The following is a 16,266-nucleotide window of genomic DNA, read 5'->3' on the forward strand; positions in this document are numbered from 1 at the left end:
ACATTTTTGAACCGATCCAATTTGAGTATTGAGTTCGCTTTTGAATTATTGTTTAAAGACGGTAATTATTAACTGCTCCAGCATCTCGATCCAGAACGCCAAGTTTTCAGTAGTACTCCCCACTTCCTCAGCTCACACACCCATCTCAGTGTATAACAGAGCTTGTGATGTGTCTTGTTTTAAGCTTGAGAGGGTAGGACCGTTCCTTGCACCAGCTTCATTTTACTTTAACATATTTAACGGGCTCCCTTCACGCTGCAGAAGTTGAATTCATGTGGTATCTGCAGCGCTCCCCAAATGTTATCCTCCTTCCTGTCGGCCACTTGACAGGCAACCCACCTCTTTCCCCTCCCAGCTGTTTGGCTTAGGGAGGGACAGATAGCAACAGGGAAAAGACTGTTCCCAACTGACGTGAATGTGACAGACAGACACAGGTGAACGCCGCTTGTCAGGATCCGAGGGTGGCTACAACATCTGGCCTGCTGCCACTGAAATTGACTCTTCAGTTCCGCAGACACACACATCCTGCGCACGCCACTAACTTCAGGGGAGCTCACGCTGCCAGACCTTGCTCTGGGGATTTGATTTTCGACTACTTCAGCACCCAGCAAAGAGGAATTTCTCTCTCTAAAGGACAAATTGACAGGATAGTGAAAAATATTTAGCATCATTCCGCCAAGGCTCTGGGGAGACCGTAAGTCTTTTTCTTTCTTTCATTTCACTCCCACTTCCCATCTTGACTATGATTGACAGCTCTTTTCTTTCTGCTTAGCTAGAGATCTGTTTGAGTTAAAGCTGGATATAAAAGAGGTTCCTAATCTATCAACTAAAAGCAGCCTCAAAAACCAAATGATTCCACCCATTACGGGGATTTTACCAAGTGTCAGCATCTCAACCAATAGTTTACCCTCGCTAAGGTAGTTGGGATTAAATAGATACGATAATATCGCAAAATGCAAAAAAAAACAGAAGGTTTTTGAAAGTTAAGGCAAAATTTAGTCTTGTTTCTGATGTTTTGAATATTGTTTTAGCTAATGTGCAGGAACAGAAATGTAACTGCGGAAAAAATGTAACTCAATTAGATTAACGTTTTCAGCGCGTTGGTCTAGAATATGCTGGGCAACCCCTCTAAAATGAATGCTGCATCTGTGAAACTAAATACTGTGGGTGCAAAACACTCTAGGTCAGGCGACATATGTTCCTCTCTCCACAGAGGCTACATGGACTGCCAGTTAATTTGGTGGTCAGCTTCATTTGCATAACGCTGATTCTTAAAGATAAGAATCAATGTGCATTTGTTCTTATTTAGAAACAGTAAAGTAACTGTGTAACCGTACTTGTATAACCTTTAATGTAATAATTTTTTTTTAAATGTTGCAGGGAAACTCTGTCAATGAAAATGCTTTGTGTCTCTGACCCATTATGTGAAAAACTCTGACGAGTTTGTTGCTAAAGAATTGAATTGACTTGGAATAATATTGTGCTCTGGAAAATAAATTACTGGAGCTTCATCATCTAAAGGACATCAGTTAGTACCATTACTAGATTTGACAGACCAAGCAGACTCCTTTGTCATCTACTGTATCCTAAAATTCATTGATTTAAATATCTCCGTCATGACCTCTGATTCCAACAAAGAGGAAATAATCACACTTTTGACTCAAACTGCTGGAGACTAATGGAAGTATTTTGGCTTTTCACACAGATAATGGACTGATAGACTGACACATTATTACCAGACACATGATTGTGGTGCAGCCATGAATGTGCCACCGTGGATTATGTATTCACAAAGTAATTAGTTTCTAGCTCTTTCCAAATTATAAAATAATCCCCTTACTTGTTTAATAGTAAATTTAAAATACTTACCAGAAAGGCTTCTCTCGCAGATATCTAATAATATGTTAGGTGCAGTGGCAGAGATACAGGTTTAAGGAAAATGCAGTTGGGATATTAGGGGACCGCCAGGATTGGCTTTGATGGGGAAATTAGCTGTTTCTTGGCTTCTATCCCTATATTGAAATTTCACTCGATTGATTGTTTTTGGATTAAACAGATAACAGTAAAAGAAAAATGAACAAGAAATTCCGAAAGTTTTGCAAATTCTTTTATATCATATTTCTTAGCACTGAGCTTATCCATCATGACTATTCAACTGTACACTGCATCACAACAATATCACTTCCTCTCATTGTATTTAGATGCTGGTTTTACTGGCTTTTACAATATACCTCTGACTTCACCAAGGGCCGAGCTTTTCATATGACTTGATAACTGAGGTTAGAAATTGAGGCATAAGAACCTCCTCCTGTGATCCTTCTTTGGGAACCTAACTATGCAAAGGGCCAGTTAAAACAGGGCTCATTAGTGTCCGAAAGCCTCTGCTTGTGCCCACCTTCAGAGAGTGGAAATAAGGGTATTTTTCTTCCTCCTCTTCCTTTTTCCTCCGGTTTCACTTCTGTAGCATGCAACAGATGAGGCCATTTCCTCCACTGCTTTTACATGCAACAGGTGTGTTGTTTCCATAACAAAGATGTTCTCTCAATAATAAGACAGGAAGCCTAACTTCATCTTTTGCAGGGGAAATGGCCAGATGCATGGAGAAATTTGCCATTCCATTCCCAAAGTGGAGAGAGTGCAGGAGATGTGAGCTATTGAATAGGTTGGGGCTATTTTCCTTTGTGCAGCAAAAGTTGAAAGAGACCTGATAAAAATGTCCTTACCTCTGAGCCAGGAGGCCCAGGTTAAAGTCCCACTTGCTCCAGAGTTGTGTAATAACATCTCTGAACAGATTGATTAGAAAATATCAGTAAGATTATGAGGAGTGTGGAAAGAAAAACATTGGTAGAGGGGTCAATAACCAGGGACAAACATTTAAGGTAAGAGGTGGAAAGCTGAAAGGAGAATTGAGAGAGTCTTTTGGACTCTAGGGAGGTGGGAATCTGGAACTCACTGTCTGAAAAGGTGATGGATTCAGGAACTCTTGTAACATTCAAGCAACATTAAGGTATTCACTTGTATTGTCATATTATCCAAGAATAGGGGCAAAAGTTGGAAAATGGGGTTAGTGTAGTCAAACCTTTGAGTGGTGCAGATATGATGGGCTGAATAGCCTCCTTCTGTGCTGTAAATATCTGTTTGTCAAACTTACCTAGTGGGATGCCAGTTTAGTGTTCAGAGATTAGACCATAATCTCCATATGTCCAGACTCTTAAATGGGCCAATATCTGAACAAACAAAATCTGAAAAATGGGATAATCTTGGTTTAAAATCTAGACAGTAGTTCTCCAAACAGACTATGGAACTGGAGGGTGGCAGCCACGTGGGGGAAATGTACAAGGATAGGCAAACTACTGCAGTGAGAAGCAGGCACACAAAAGATAATAAGAAATAGGCCATTTGGCCTCTTGGGCCTGCTTAGCCATTCAACAGGATGATTGCTGATCCAAAACACTCCTCATAACCACTTTCCTGCCATTTCTTGTAACTCTGGATTCCCTTACTGATCCTGTAAATGCCATTTTTATAGAAGTATCACTAAAATACTCTACATATAATACCTCTTGTATTAGTATTCTAATAGAATCACTATTATAATTTAAATGTGATTTCCATGATTATTAATCCATCTCACAAATGATCCTTCAGTCAAGAACATTTGAAAACCAGTGCTTCAGGGAATTAGACACACAAACATAAAATGGATTGAACATGCATTCAAAGCAAGAGACAAGATGATGGGATGAGTTTTAGAATACTGTAGCAAGCAGCCTACATAGACATTGGGTTAAGGGTAGTACGGTGGCTCAGTGGTTAGCACTGCTGTCTCACAGTGCCAGATACCTGGGTTCAATTCCAGCCTTAGGTGGCTGTCTGTGTGGAGTTTACACATTCCCCCTGTGTCTGCATGGGTTTCCTCCCAGATGCTCCAGTTTCCTCTCACAATCTCACAGATGTGCAGGTTAGGTGAATTAGCTGTGCTAAATTGCCCATTGTGTTCAGGGGTGTTTAGGCTAGATGCATTAGTAAGGGGTAGGAAAATGGGTCAGTGTGTGTTACTCTTCAGAGGGTCGGTGTGGACTTGTTGGGCCAAAGGGCCTGTTTCCACACTGTAGGGATTCTAATTCTAAATGGTCATCACATTCTATGCTGTAAGCTTCAATGGTTCAAAGATTGCCAGGTTTCAGCACAATACATGCAACAGGAAAATCAGATGCAATTCTGCCAAAGACTCAATTATCTATTCCTAAACTACAGGTGCATTATTATGAAAAGATAACACAGCCCAATGTGGTCTGCCTAGGATTACAATCATACTCACTACTCAACCTCTCGAGAAGAAAGCAAATATCAACTACTCAGACACATACTTCCAGAAGACTGCCAGGATTGAAGTGCATACTGATTTAAAGTTGGGTTCTCTAAATAGGAAAATATATTTTACTCTGGTGATTTGGTTCACTATAGTGGGTGGAATAAGTAGACAATTTATTTTAAAGGAACTGTATGTATTAGAGGAGCAAGTGGTTTGGGGATATAGTACATTAGTTACGAAAAGTAGCAATGTAAGTGTTTACACTCTAAATGACCTTAAAAAATGTGCTGGGTTAATATTTAAAAGACAAGAATATAAAAGCAAAGGGATGATATTAAATTCATACTGAACTTTAGTTGGACCACGTTTAGATCATTTCTGGCAAAAAGAATATTGATATCTGGAGATAAATCTTAAAAGATGTCATTGAAAGTGAGAGAAGAGGGACATTGGCTTAGCATGTTATAAGTGTAGGATTCCATTTTTTTTGATTTAGGAAGTGAAACTTACACAAACAAAGTGTAAAGGTTTGGAAATTGTGATTGCCGCTAAAGATTTCTTACTAGTGCTCATTAATGAAGCTGCACGACATTTTAGTGGCAGGCACTTGACCGAGAATGACAAGTTGATTGGAGTAAACTAGTCATTCCAGGGAAATACCTTTTACTATTCACTTTTTGCTGGGGCTTCCATGAGAACGTTTGATACATTTCTGGAAACTTTCTGACACTGTCAAGGTATCATTAACAAGAGTGCTAATATTTGTTCTGAAAGTTCTCTAGGGATTTCACTTAAAGAAAATTGATATTTATGTTCCAGCTTATTGGGCATCTATAGGACCCCACATGTAAATGAAAATTACATTTAATTAGTGCTTGATTCAAATTATGACAATCAGCAAAGAGACCCAGAATGGCTAAATCCAAGCTTCCTACCGATGTGTCTTTCACGCACAGCATCAATTAGTGCCTGCTCTCACCCATTCACCAAAATAACTCCTGTTCCTTCATGTCTCATGAAGTGATTGCAGCAGATTACCAATGCATTCAAAGACAGGATTGGTATCTGTAATAGAGAGAAGAGAATAGGGATATAAGACAGTGTAGTGATTAGAGTGGAATGGAGGCTTGTGTGAAGTAAAGACTGCCATAGATCAGCTGTTTTGATTGCTTGATTTTGCTCTGAATGTAATGGATGCTTAGTTTTGTCTGTTTTGATTTTGAATGAAGGAGGAATGTAGGCCTGAAGTACTACTTGGGACATTTTAACATTTATCTGAACCTGATCAGGTGTACCCTAGAACTCTGTGGGAAGCTAGAGAAGTGATTGCTCGGCCTCTTGCTGAGATGTTTGTATCATCCATAGTCACAGGTGAGGTGCCAGAAACTGGAGGGTAGCTAATGTGGTGCCATTATTTAAGAAAGTTGGTGAGGACAAGCCAGGGAACTATAGACCGGTGAGCCTGAAGTTGGTAGTGGGCAAGTTGTTCATCAACACTCCCCAGGACCTTACCATTAAGTGGGACAGGATTTATACATATTTGGAAAGGCAAGGACTGATTAGGGATAGTCAACATTATTTTGTGCATGGGAAATCACGTCTCGCAAACTTGGTTGAGTTTTTTTTGAAGAAGTAACAAAGAGGATTGATGAGGGCAGAGCCAAAGACATGATCTGTATGGACTTCAGTAAGGCGTTCAACAAGGTTAGATCTCATGGAATACAGCAAGAACTAGCCATTTGGATACACAATTGGCTTGAAGGTAGAAGACGGAGGGTGGTGGTAGAGGGTTGCTTTTCAGACTGAAAGCCTGTGACCAGTGGAGTGCCACAAGGATTGGTGCTGGGTTTCACTACTTTTTTGTCAATTATATTAATAATTTGGATGTGAACATGGGAGGTATAGTTAGTAAGTTTGCAGATGAAATAAAAATTAGAGGTGTAGTGGACAGCGAAGAAGGTTACCTCAGATTACAACAGGATCTTGATCAGATGGGCCAATAAGCTGAGGAGTGGCAGATGGAGTTTAATTTTAGATAAATGCAAGGTGCTGCATTTGGAAAAGCAAATCTTAGCAGGACTTAATAGTGAGGTCCTGGGGAGTGTTGATGAACAAAGACACCTTAGAGTGCAGTTTCATAGCTCCCTGAAAGTAGAGTCGCAGGTAGTTAGGATAGTGAAGAAGACATTTTGTATGCTTTCCTTTATTGGTCAGAGTATTGAGTATAAGAGTTGGGAGGTCATGTTGCAGCTGTACAGGATGTTGGTTAGGCCACGTTTGGAATATTGCATGCAATTCTGGTCTCCTTCCTATTGGAAGGATGTTGTGAAACTTGAAAGGGTTCAAAAAAGATTTACAAGGATGTTGCCATGGTTGGAGAATTTAAGCTATAGGGAGAGGCTGAATAGGCTGGGGCTTTTTTTCCCGGAGCATTGGAAGCTGAGGGGTGACCTTATAGAGGTTTATAAAATCATGGTGGGCATGGATAGGATAAATAGACAAGATCAATTTACCTGGGGTGGGGGAGTCCAGAACTAGAGGGCATAGGTTTAGGGTGATAGGGGAAAGATATAAAAGGGACTCGTGGGCAACTTTTTCATGCAGAGTGTGGTACATGGACAAAATGAGTTGCCAGAGGAAGTGGTGGAAGCTGGTACAATTGCAACATTTAAAAGGCATCTAGATGGGAATATGAATAGGAAGGGTTTGGAGGGATATGGGCAAAGTGTTGGCAAACGGGACTAGATTAGGTTAGGATATCTAGTCAGCATAGCCAAGTTGGATCAAAGTGTTTGTTTCTGCAGATCGTATTTCAGCTTAACTGCTGATGGATAGCCCCTCCTCAAGCTTCCAATAAATTCCCCAAATGATATACTGTTAAAGAGAGCTGCTCTGCACTAAAAGCACCAAAACAGAGTATATTTGAGTAGTACTTCACTACTTACTTCTGATGGATTTACTATCTGGGGCAAGACAGCTTGTGAGCAATACTGACTGTGTTTGGGTGTGGTTGAGCATGGCATCAGGCAAAAAGAACAGAAGCAATAATCCGCACAGAAGCTTAACTGGCTATTTGTTGCATTTCTGTCCATAAGCCTTAGTTGTGCAAATCGTTGTTTTTCAATAGAATATAACATCCAATGTCTATTTCAGAATTAATACCTTGAGTGTGAAGTACTTTGTGCCATCAGCATATGAAACCAGCTATAAAAAAGTAAACTATTTATCTCTTTAGAACCCTAGTATTTCATTACTTAGGGGGATAAATACTTTGTTTCATCTGATTTTTTTCCCTTTCTTTGACTCTCAACTTTCTCAACTTATTTCTTATCAGTTTCTCCTACACGTTGTGCCTCCGATGCTTCTCATTCATTTTTCTCAAGTTATGGATCCTTTGCTGTTTCCTTTATACATCTGATATATTGTGTCCTTCCCTTCATGTTTCTTCAGCTACGTCCTGTCCTGTCCAAATCTGACGCAACCCTGAATGTATCACTGATTCAGTATTCACCCATCCCAATAGGAAGCGAAGTCGCCATTCTATTAAGTTGTGTCTTGTTAAGTTTTGTTCCATCACAGCGAAAACATCAGAATACTTTTGCAAGGGAGCAATATTTAACATTGTCTCATTCTCCCTTGTAATTCAAATTAATACTGCAACAGTGAATGTGTCAGGCCCAGTTTTTGGAAGTTCTCATTCTCCCTAATGTTATTTCTCTTACATTCCGAAGTTAACCACTAGGTAACGATTGCAAACAGGAACTAAGTCTGTTCTTATTCAATCCCTCTCCAGTGTCAGGCATCACTCATGGAAATTTGTAATGCCACTATCATTGACCTATTTGTGATCATCAACAGTTCAGACCAAGAAAAAGTGCTCTGAGATGTTACCAGTTGGTTAAACTGCTGTAGCTGTTGTTTCAGTCAATTTGAAGCTTTTATTGAAGCTTTTAGCTGTATGGAAAGGTTGCAGCTGTGTCTACAGTTAACAATTTTGTGCTGAATGAGGTGTGTGGTGCTGTAAATCATCTCTACCTTCTACTGTGGTGAGTCATTCAAATGCATGGTCCCCTTCACCATGCAGATGTTTGGTAGGATAGCCCAATAGAGAACCTGTTTTTAAAACTGAACTCTCAAAAATAACTGAGTTTATTTTCACAATCCTGAGTGAGTGAATAATATTCTCCTTACAGCAGAGAAGGCTAAGAGGAGATTTAACTCCGGTGCTCAAAGTACAGTAACAGGAGAGTTTTGAGGAAGTAAATAGGTAAACTGTTTTCACCAGAAGGAGGGTTAGTAATGAAAGGACACTAATTGAAAATAATTGACAGATGAACCAGACATTTGATGGGGAAAAAAAGTTTTTACACTCTGGAAAGATTCGAGTAAGCAGGTTTAATAGTCATGTTTAAAATAAAATTGAAAGAATAGTAAAGGCAAACTTTGACAGCCAAGGGGGGAAATCAGGACTAGAAGTAGTAATTTCAAGGAGACAGCATAGGCATGCTGAGCTGAAAGGCCTCATTTTATACTGTATCATTCTGTGAGATATGCTGAACCACCATAATATATTTAAGGTAATGGGTAAGCAAGAAGGAAACTTTTATTAAAGCAAACTCTCCCATTTATCAAATTGATATTTTATTTGTTATGGAGCACCAGAATTGTGGGTAAGGCCACTATTTACTGTCTATTTTTAATTGCCCTTGAGTCATGTTCTTGATCAGCTGTAGTTTGTATGGTACAAGCACAGTGCCATTTTTAGTAGCTGTTTGATACAACTGAATGGCTTGCTAGGACACTTCAAAGGACAATTAGAAACAATCATATTGCCATGAGTCTGGAATCACATGAAGCTCAGGTTTGGTAACATAGAAACATAGAAGATAGGAGCAGGAGTAGACCATTTAATCCCTCAAGCCTGCTCCACCATTCATTATGATCATGGCTGATCATTGAGCTCAATACCCTTAAATCCACACTCCCCCTACCTCCCCCCCTCCCCCCCCGCCATACCCCATGATCCCTTTAGCCACAAGAGTTATGTCTACCTCCTCTTTGAAAACACATCAACTTCTTTCTGTGGTAGTAAATTCCATAGGCTTGCCACTCTCTGGAAGAAATTTCTCCTCATCATGGTCTGAAAAGATTCACCCCTTCTCCTTAAACTGTGACCTCTGGTTCTGGACTCCCCCACCATTGAGAATATCCTTCCTGCATCTAACCTGTCAAGTTCTGTTAGAACTTTATAGGTTTCTATGACATCTCCCTCATTTTTCAGTGACTATAATCTTAACCTCCTCAATCTCTCCTCATACATCAGACCTGGTAAACCTTTGCTATGCTCTCTCCATAACAAGAACATCCTTCCTCAGAAAGGAGACCCAAAACTGCATACAATATTTTCACTATGAAGGCCAACATGTAATTTACCTTCTTTATTGCCTACTTCATCCACACACTTTTTTTCTTTCAGTGAATAGTGCTAGAAGAGACCCAGGTCTTGTAAAGCATTCCCCTCTCTCAACTTAAAGACAACAGATTTCTTCTCTCGGAGGAGATTACTAATTTAGATGGGTTTTTTTATGATAATGATTTCATGGTCATTATTACTGAGTTTAAATTTAAGTTAAATTACACCAGCTGCTGCTCTGGTATTAGAACCCATGTCCCAAAATATTAGCCTAAAATTCTGTATTATTAATCCAGTGACATTAACACGATGCCAACGTCTTCTCCCTACAGTTTTGTGCTGATTAAAGAGATTAGTTTGTTCTCCTATATCTATCAATTGCTGTATTTAAATTCCTCCAGCTTCCATGGCCAGATTTGAATGTGTCAATCTGAAGAAATAACCCAGGGCTTTGGATCACAAATCTCGTAGCATCAAGACTATGCTACCATTCTCTCATAGGATGAAGTTTGACCCAGTAGTTAGTTTGCAATTTGATCAATAAACATGCTCATTGTCTGTTTGATTTCCTTACAGAGATCACCGCATGTTTCTCGGGGCCAGATGTTCCAGGTTTTGAGTCATATAACTGATAACGACATCAGATTTTATAGAGCTACCCAAGTTTGTGTTTGTTTTCCTTCCCTTTCACTGTGGAAGAAACAATATCCGTTAGAAGTTGAAAAGGTTTCACGAGTTGGCAATGAGATTGGTTTCTCTTCAAAATAATAATAATTCACTGCAAAGAAGCAGGGGAGACGGAACCTGAAATCTTTTTGCTTGGAAGATTTTTATTTGTACCTGTGAGAAAAATTGGATGTTTCTGGACATTTTTCTAACACCGCCTGAGGGATGCCAGCTAAAACACCAATTTACCTGAAAACAACCAACAACAAAAAAGGCAAGAAATTTAAGTTGAGGGACATTTTGTCCCCTGACATGATCAGTCCTCCTCTTGGAGACTTCCGCCACACCATTCACATTGGCAATGGAGGGGAACATGACGTTTTTGGGGACATTTCATTCCTCCAAGGGAAGTACGACCTCTTGCCTGGAAATCAAGGTCAGGCAAAGCTTAGTCAATATGTAGGCCACAGTGAATTTTCAAGGGCAAACAGTACCCCAAATTCTACTTTCTCTGAGATGCCCTCACCTGTACTGAAGAATGCCATATCACTTCCAAGCATTGGTGGATCTCAAGCCCTCAATCTTCCTCTACTAACTGCCGTAAGCTTTGTTTCAAAGCAGGATTTCTCAGCCCCTCCCAAACCCCCTCGACTCCACCCAACCACAGAGCAACACATGCCAGGCAAGGATGAGCATTGTGGGAATGGGCACATTATTACAGAAGGAAGAGAGGTGAAGAAGTATCCAATGGTATTACAGAATGGTGAAGCCAGCATCAATCACTCACAGAAACTTCTTGGACAATCTACAGAGTGTAAAATCATGGAGGAAGATTCCACTCACAGGACCACACAGTGTGGAATGACAAAAACAAACAATGCATCGGAGGATTCCCTCCACAATCTCACCGGATCACTTCTCTCTCTTCAGCTGGATCTAGGACCTTCTATTTTAGATGATGTACTTAACGTTATGGACAAAAAGCACAAGATGGAAATCAAATAACAAGCACATTCTCAACAAAGTCAACAACGGAGATCTTGGACCTCTTTCACAATACACTTGAACCAAAGAACCTGTATATGTGCCTATTGACCCCTTGAGGATGAAAGGTCAATGTTGCCACCTGCTTCTTAGAAATGGACTCGGCATCATCTGCAGTCGTCTTTTGTACCGATGAGCATGAAGGACTGCTGATTGGCTGTGATACAATTTCCACTGCTGCATTTATGGCAAAAGACATCCCGCAATATTTGCCCACTTGTTCACCAGAGGGGCAATCAGTTCATGTTTGCATTGTAGCTGGGTCCCGCTGAAACTTGTCAATGGCTAGGTCATTGTTATGGCACTAGAGCAGAGCACTTTTTTGTGCAAATGTGTGTTTTGAGTCCGTGGTACCCATCCTTTATTCAGGCAATTATTAAAATTTAATTTCTTCACAACTATAATGGTAGTTTGCAACTATCTGTTTTTAATCAACTATTGCTTACTTTCCAAAGAAATTGTTTTTGTGAAACATTGCTAAAATGTACACATGTTGCTTGAAACAAGTGCAACATCTGACAGAATAAAGAATTAATTATGTAATATCATGCAGTGTCAGGTGTCACAGGAGTTATTTTTAATGATCCCTTGAAGATGGTATTTCCTTCAGTAACTTTGCCCAGTGACAGCATGAAGCATTGGTTTCACTCCTGATCAAAATGAGCATCTATGAATATAAGCTGAAAGTCCTTTTCTTGCGTACTTTATTTCTTGCATAGCTTTTAGCAGCAAATTTATTGAATATAAAATTAAGTGGTGATTGGAAATATATAACTCTACAATCAAAAGTGTCACAGGCATTTGTAACATACCATGGTTTATAGTGAGTAACAGAAACTGGTTTACTGTTACACTTCATACAAGGCTCTCATTGTCAAAGTCCACAACAGAATAGAACACCAAATGCCAGTTCAGTTACTGCTGCTGGAGGTCACATTATTATCAATGGTACACACATATACAGTAAATAAATGTATAATAGGAAAATGCCAAACGTAATATAAAATTCATAAGAAGTCACAAAGAATCTTTATTATAACAGCTAAAGTTACATTGTCTTTGAGCTATATTAAAGACTAGCAGAAAATGAGGTAAGAGTTATGCCTATTAGGAATGATTATCATGGATGTGACCCAAAAGTGAAGGTTCATTTGTTATTTCTTAGGATAGGATGTGGAAAATCTACTTTTGCTGATTTTAGTTTGTTTCCTTTGTCTCCTGAGGGTAATGAAACCACACCTGTTAAGATACAGACCCCACACATGGTAAAGTACAGGTAGACCACATGCATGTTAGAATATGAACTCCACATGCATCAGAGTTCCTGCTTCACAAATGTTCCTGCTGAGTTTAGCCCATCACTAATAGACTCCTGCATGCCAATACACTACAGCTTTTAGTTGAAAACATACAAGGTGTTTAATTGTTTAATTTCAACTGTTTCATGTGTTAGCTTGCCTGAGGTGGTAACATTTCTAACCAAGATGAGGAATTTATTCACTCATAGGGTGATGAATCTTTAAAATATTTTTATCCAAGGGTTGTGGAAGCTCAATCATTGAGCATGTTCAAGCCAGAATGTGATCAATTTCTGGAGATAAACAACATCAGGGATCATGGAGATAAAGCAACTATTTTGCACTGAAACATTGGAACATAGAAAATAAAAGCAGGTGGCTGGTCATTCGACCCATCAAGTCCATACCAATCTCGGAAATGATCATTGCTGATCCTGCACCCCATCACCAAACTTCTGCTCTCTCCCCACAATCTTTTGACGTCTTTAGTTTCTAGAAATGTGTTGATTTCTTTAATATGCATACTTAAAATATATTCAGTGACTTCACCTCCACAGCTTTTATATGGTAAAGAATTCCACAGAATTGCCTCTCTGAGTGGAGATATTTCTCCTAATCTGACTCCAATTACCTAAAGTGTATTGTAAGACTATGACCTATTGTTCTGAACCTCCTAGTCAAGGAAAATGACATCCCTGCATTCAGTCTGTCCATCCTTTCAATGCAATATTCACTCATTCTTCTAAATCCAGTGAATACAGGACCAGGTGGTATAATCTCTCCTCATGACAAACCTAGGAATCAGGCTAGTGAACCTCTACTGCACTCCCTTAATAGTAAATATATCTTTTCGGTAAGGAAACCAAAATTGTACATAATACTTTTGGTGTGATCTCACCCTATACAGTTGCAGTAAGACATCCTTGCTTTTTTACTCAAACCCTCTTGTATTAAAGACTGGTATACAATTTGCTTTCCTAACTGCTTGCTGCACCTTCATGCTTACTGTAGAAGAACACTCAGGTCCCCCTTTCCCAATCTATCAATATTTAAATAATACTCTGCCATTCTGCTTTTTTTTCTGTTGAAGTGGACAACTTGACATTTATGTACATCTGATGTGTTTGACAATCATCTTATCCAAGTCAACCTGAAGCATCGTTACATTCTTGTTACCACTCCCGCTTAGTTTTGTGTCATCTGCAAACTTGAAAAACGACACTTGATTTTCTGATCCAGACATTTAATATATATTGTGAATAGCTGAAGCCAAAGCACTCATCACTATGGCACCTCACTTGCCATGACCTTTCATTTTGAAAACAACCGATTGATTCCTACTCTGTTTCTTGCCAATGCCAGCATAATCCTATGTGCTTTGACTTTGCAAATTAACCTTTTATGGGATTTTATTAATGGCTTTCTGAAAATCCAATACACCATAACCACTGGTTCTCCCCTTTATCTATTCTACTAGTTAAGTCCTCAAAAAACACAGAAGGTTTGTCAAGCATGATTTCACATACATGAATCCATGTTGACTCTATTTATTACTGTTGATATTTCTCAAATGTCCAAGTGTTTCAAGTTATCGCATCTTTTATAATAGTCTCCAGCATTTTCCCTACTGTTGATGTTCATCTAACCGATTGGTAATTTCCAGATTTCACCTTCCTTTTTAACAGTGAAGTTTCATTTGCTACCCTCAACTGCCAGGACCGCTCCAGAATCTACAGAATTTTGGAAGATGACAACCAGCTCATTCACTATTTTCTGGGCCAAGTCTTTTAGCAAGCTGGGATATAGATTATCAGGCTCTATGGATTATCAGCCTTCAACCCCATTAATTTCTTCAACACTATTTTCCTTCAATTCCTTCTTGCCAAGAAACCCTTGTTTCTGGGAAGTTATTTCTTCTGTACCAACAGAAGGGAAGTCGTTGTTTAATTTAATTTCTTGTTCCGCATTAACAATTCTCCTGTTTCAGATTATAAGGTATCTGCATTTGTCTTCATTAATCTTTTTATTTTTACAATACTTAAGCTCTTGCAATGAGATTTTATGTTCCTTGTCAATTTATTGTTATACTCCTATTTTTCCTCCTTTGGATAATGTATAATTGCTCCAATGCATGCATTCATTCCTTAAGTATTAGCCATTGCCTATTCATTGTCATGTTTTTTAATGAAGTTATCCAGTCTATCACATCTTTTTAATGCCAGCTGTACTTGCTACACCACATTTCTACTTTGCTTTCATTTTCATCTTTGTTTCCCTCACTCTTATCTCCTTGCTCAGGTTCCCACCTCCCTGCCACTCTAGTTTAAACCCGCTCTCACTGTACTAGCGAATGCCCCTGTGATGATATTGATTCCAGTCCTGCTGCGTGCATCTTGTTCAGCTTGTATAGTTCCTGTCTTCCCCAGAATCAATCCCAATGCCTCAAGAACATTAATCCCTCCCAACTGCACCATCCATCCATGGAATCATTTGGTCTGATCTCATATTCCTCATCTCACTATGACCAAGTGAGTAATGCTGAGATCAGTACCATTGAGTCCTGCTTTTTAATTTATTGCTCCCTATGTTCTGCTTGCAAGACCCCATCTGTCTTTTTTACCTATGTTGTTGATCCTGACATGGACCCCATGTTCTCTTTTACCGTTCAGAATAACCTGCAGTTGCTCAATGACGTTTTGATCCTGGCACGAGGAAGGTAACATTCTATCCAGGTGTTACATCTCTAACTGTAGTTCCCCTTACTATAGAATCCCCTGTCATTAAGATGACAACAATTATTAATGACAACAATTATCTAATTGAATGGTGGAGTTTGCTCAATTCCTTTGACAACGTGTCTTGGCAAAAAGTTTGTAGATTTGACCCTCAACTTACAAGTGGAGTGGAGTGAAGAACGTAATTGAAGCTGATTTTCTGGTACAATACTGAGGAACTGCTGTACTGTCATAGATGTCGGTCTTCAGGTAAATCATTTCAGGCACATCTGGCTCAGATGAACCATGGCACGATTCTCCAAATACGATTCTCAATTTTAAAAACTGACCAGTCTGCTGTCAGTAAGATATAATGACAGTATCAAAAATAAAAATTATAAATCAACTGCAAAGTGAGATATCATGAGGTATTAAAGTTAATTCAAATTAATATAACTATTTTCTATTCTCGTCTAAATATCCATTTCCGAGGAAGCCGAATTATTTGGGGCCTATAATCAGCTCCTTCTGTTTATGGAAGTTGCATGAGGCCTCCTGGGATTCTGAACAGAAAAGAGAAGAGATAAACTTCAGTTAGAGGTCGTCGATTAATGTTCAGGGCCAAGTGGTACTGGTAATCATCTCTTTTAACATTCCTAACGTTCTTGTCAGTGACTATTTAAACTGTAAGAATTTTTTGGGTTTTTTTTGCACAGATCACAAAGGTTATTAATGTGCAAAGATTTTCTCGAAATAGCAACTGTCTTTTTAAAACTTGTAAAACCTGTTTTATCAAACCCACAACCTTGTTAAAGA

General features: G+C 39.2%; 1 protein-coding gene across 1 annotated transcript; it reads left to right on the forward strand.

The window, feature by feature from the left end:
- Window positions 1–186: 186 nt before the first annotated feature.
- cdc42ep3 (CDC42 effector protein (Rho GTPase binding) 3) lies at window positions 187–11,986 on the forward strand. The gene is made up of 2 exons (XM_043687204.1): window positions 187–694; window positions 10,305–11,986. Exon 2 carries the CDS (start codon window positions 10,620–10,622, stop codon window positions 11,397–11,399), a length of 780 nt encoding a protein of 259 aa, XP_043543139.1. The 5' UTR covers window positions 187–694; window positions 10,305–10,619; the 3' UTR covers window positions 11,400–11,986.
- The last annotated feature ends 4,280 nt before the right edge of the window (window positions 11,987–16,266 follow it).

The sequence above is a fragment of the Chiloscyllium plagiosum genome, chromosome 3 (assembly GCF_004010195.1).
Source record: "Chiloscyllium plagiosum isolate BGI_BamShark_2017 chromosome 3, ASM401019v2, whole genome shotgun sequence".
In the NCBI taxonomy this organism is placed as follows: Eukaryota; Metazoa; Chordata; class Chondrichthyes; order Orectolobiformes; family Hemiscylliidae; genus Chiloscyllium; species Chiloscyllium plagiosum.

Coding starts and splice junctions, on each gene's coding strand:
- cdc42ep3 (XM_043687204.1), top strand. CDS start 10,620: ATGCCAGCTAAAACACCAATTTACCTGAAAACAACCAACAACAAAAAA.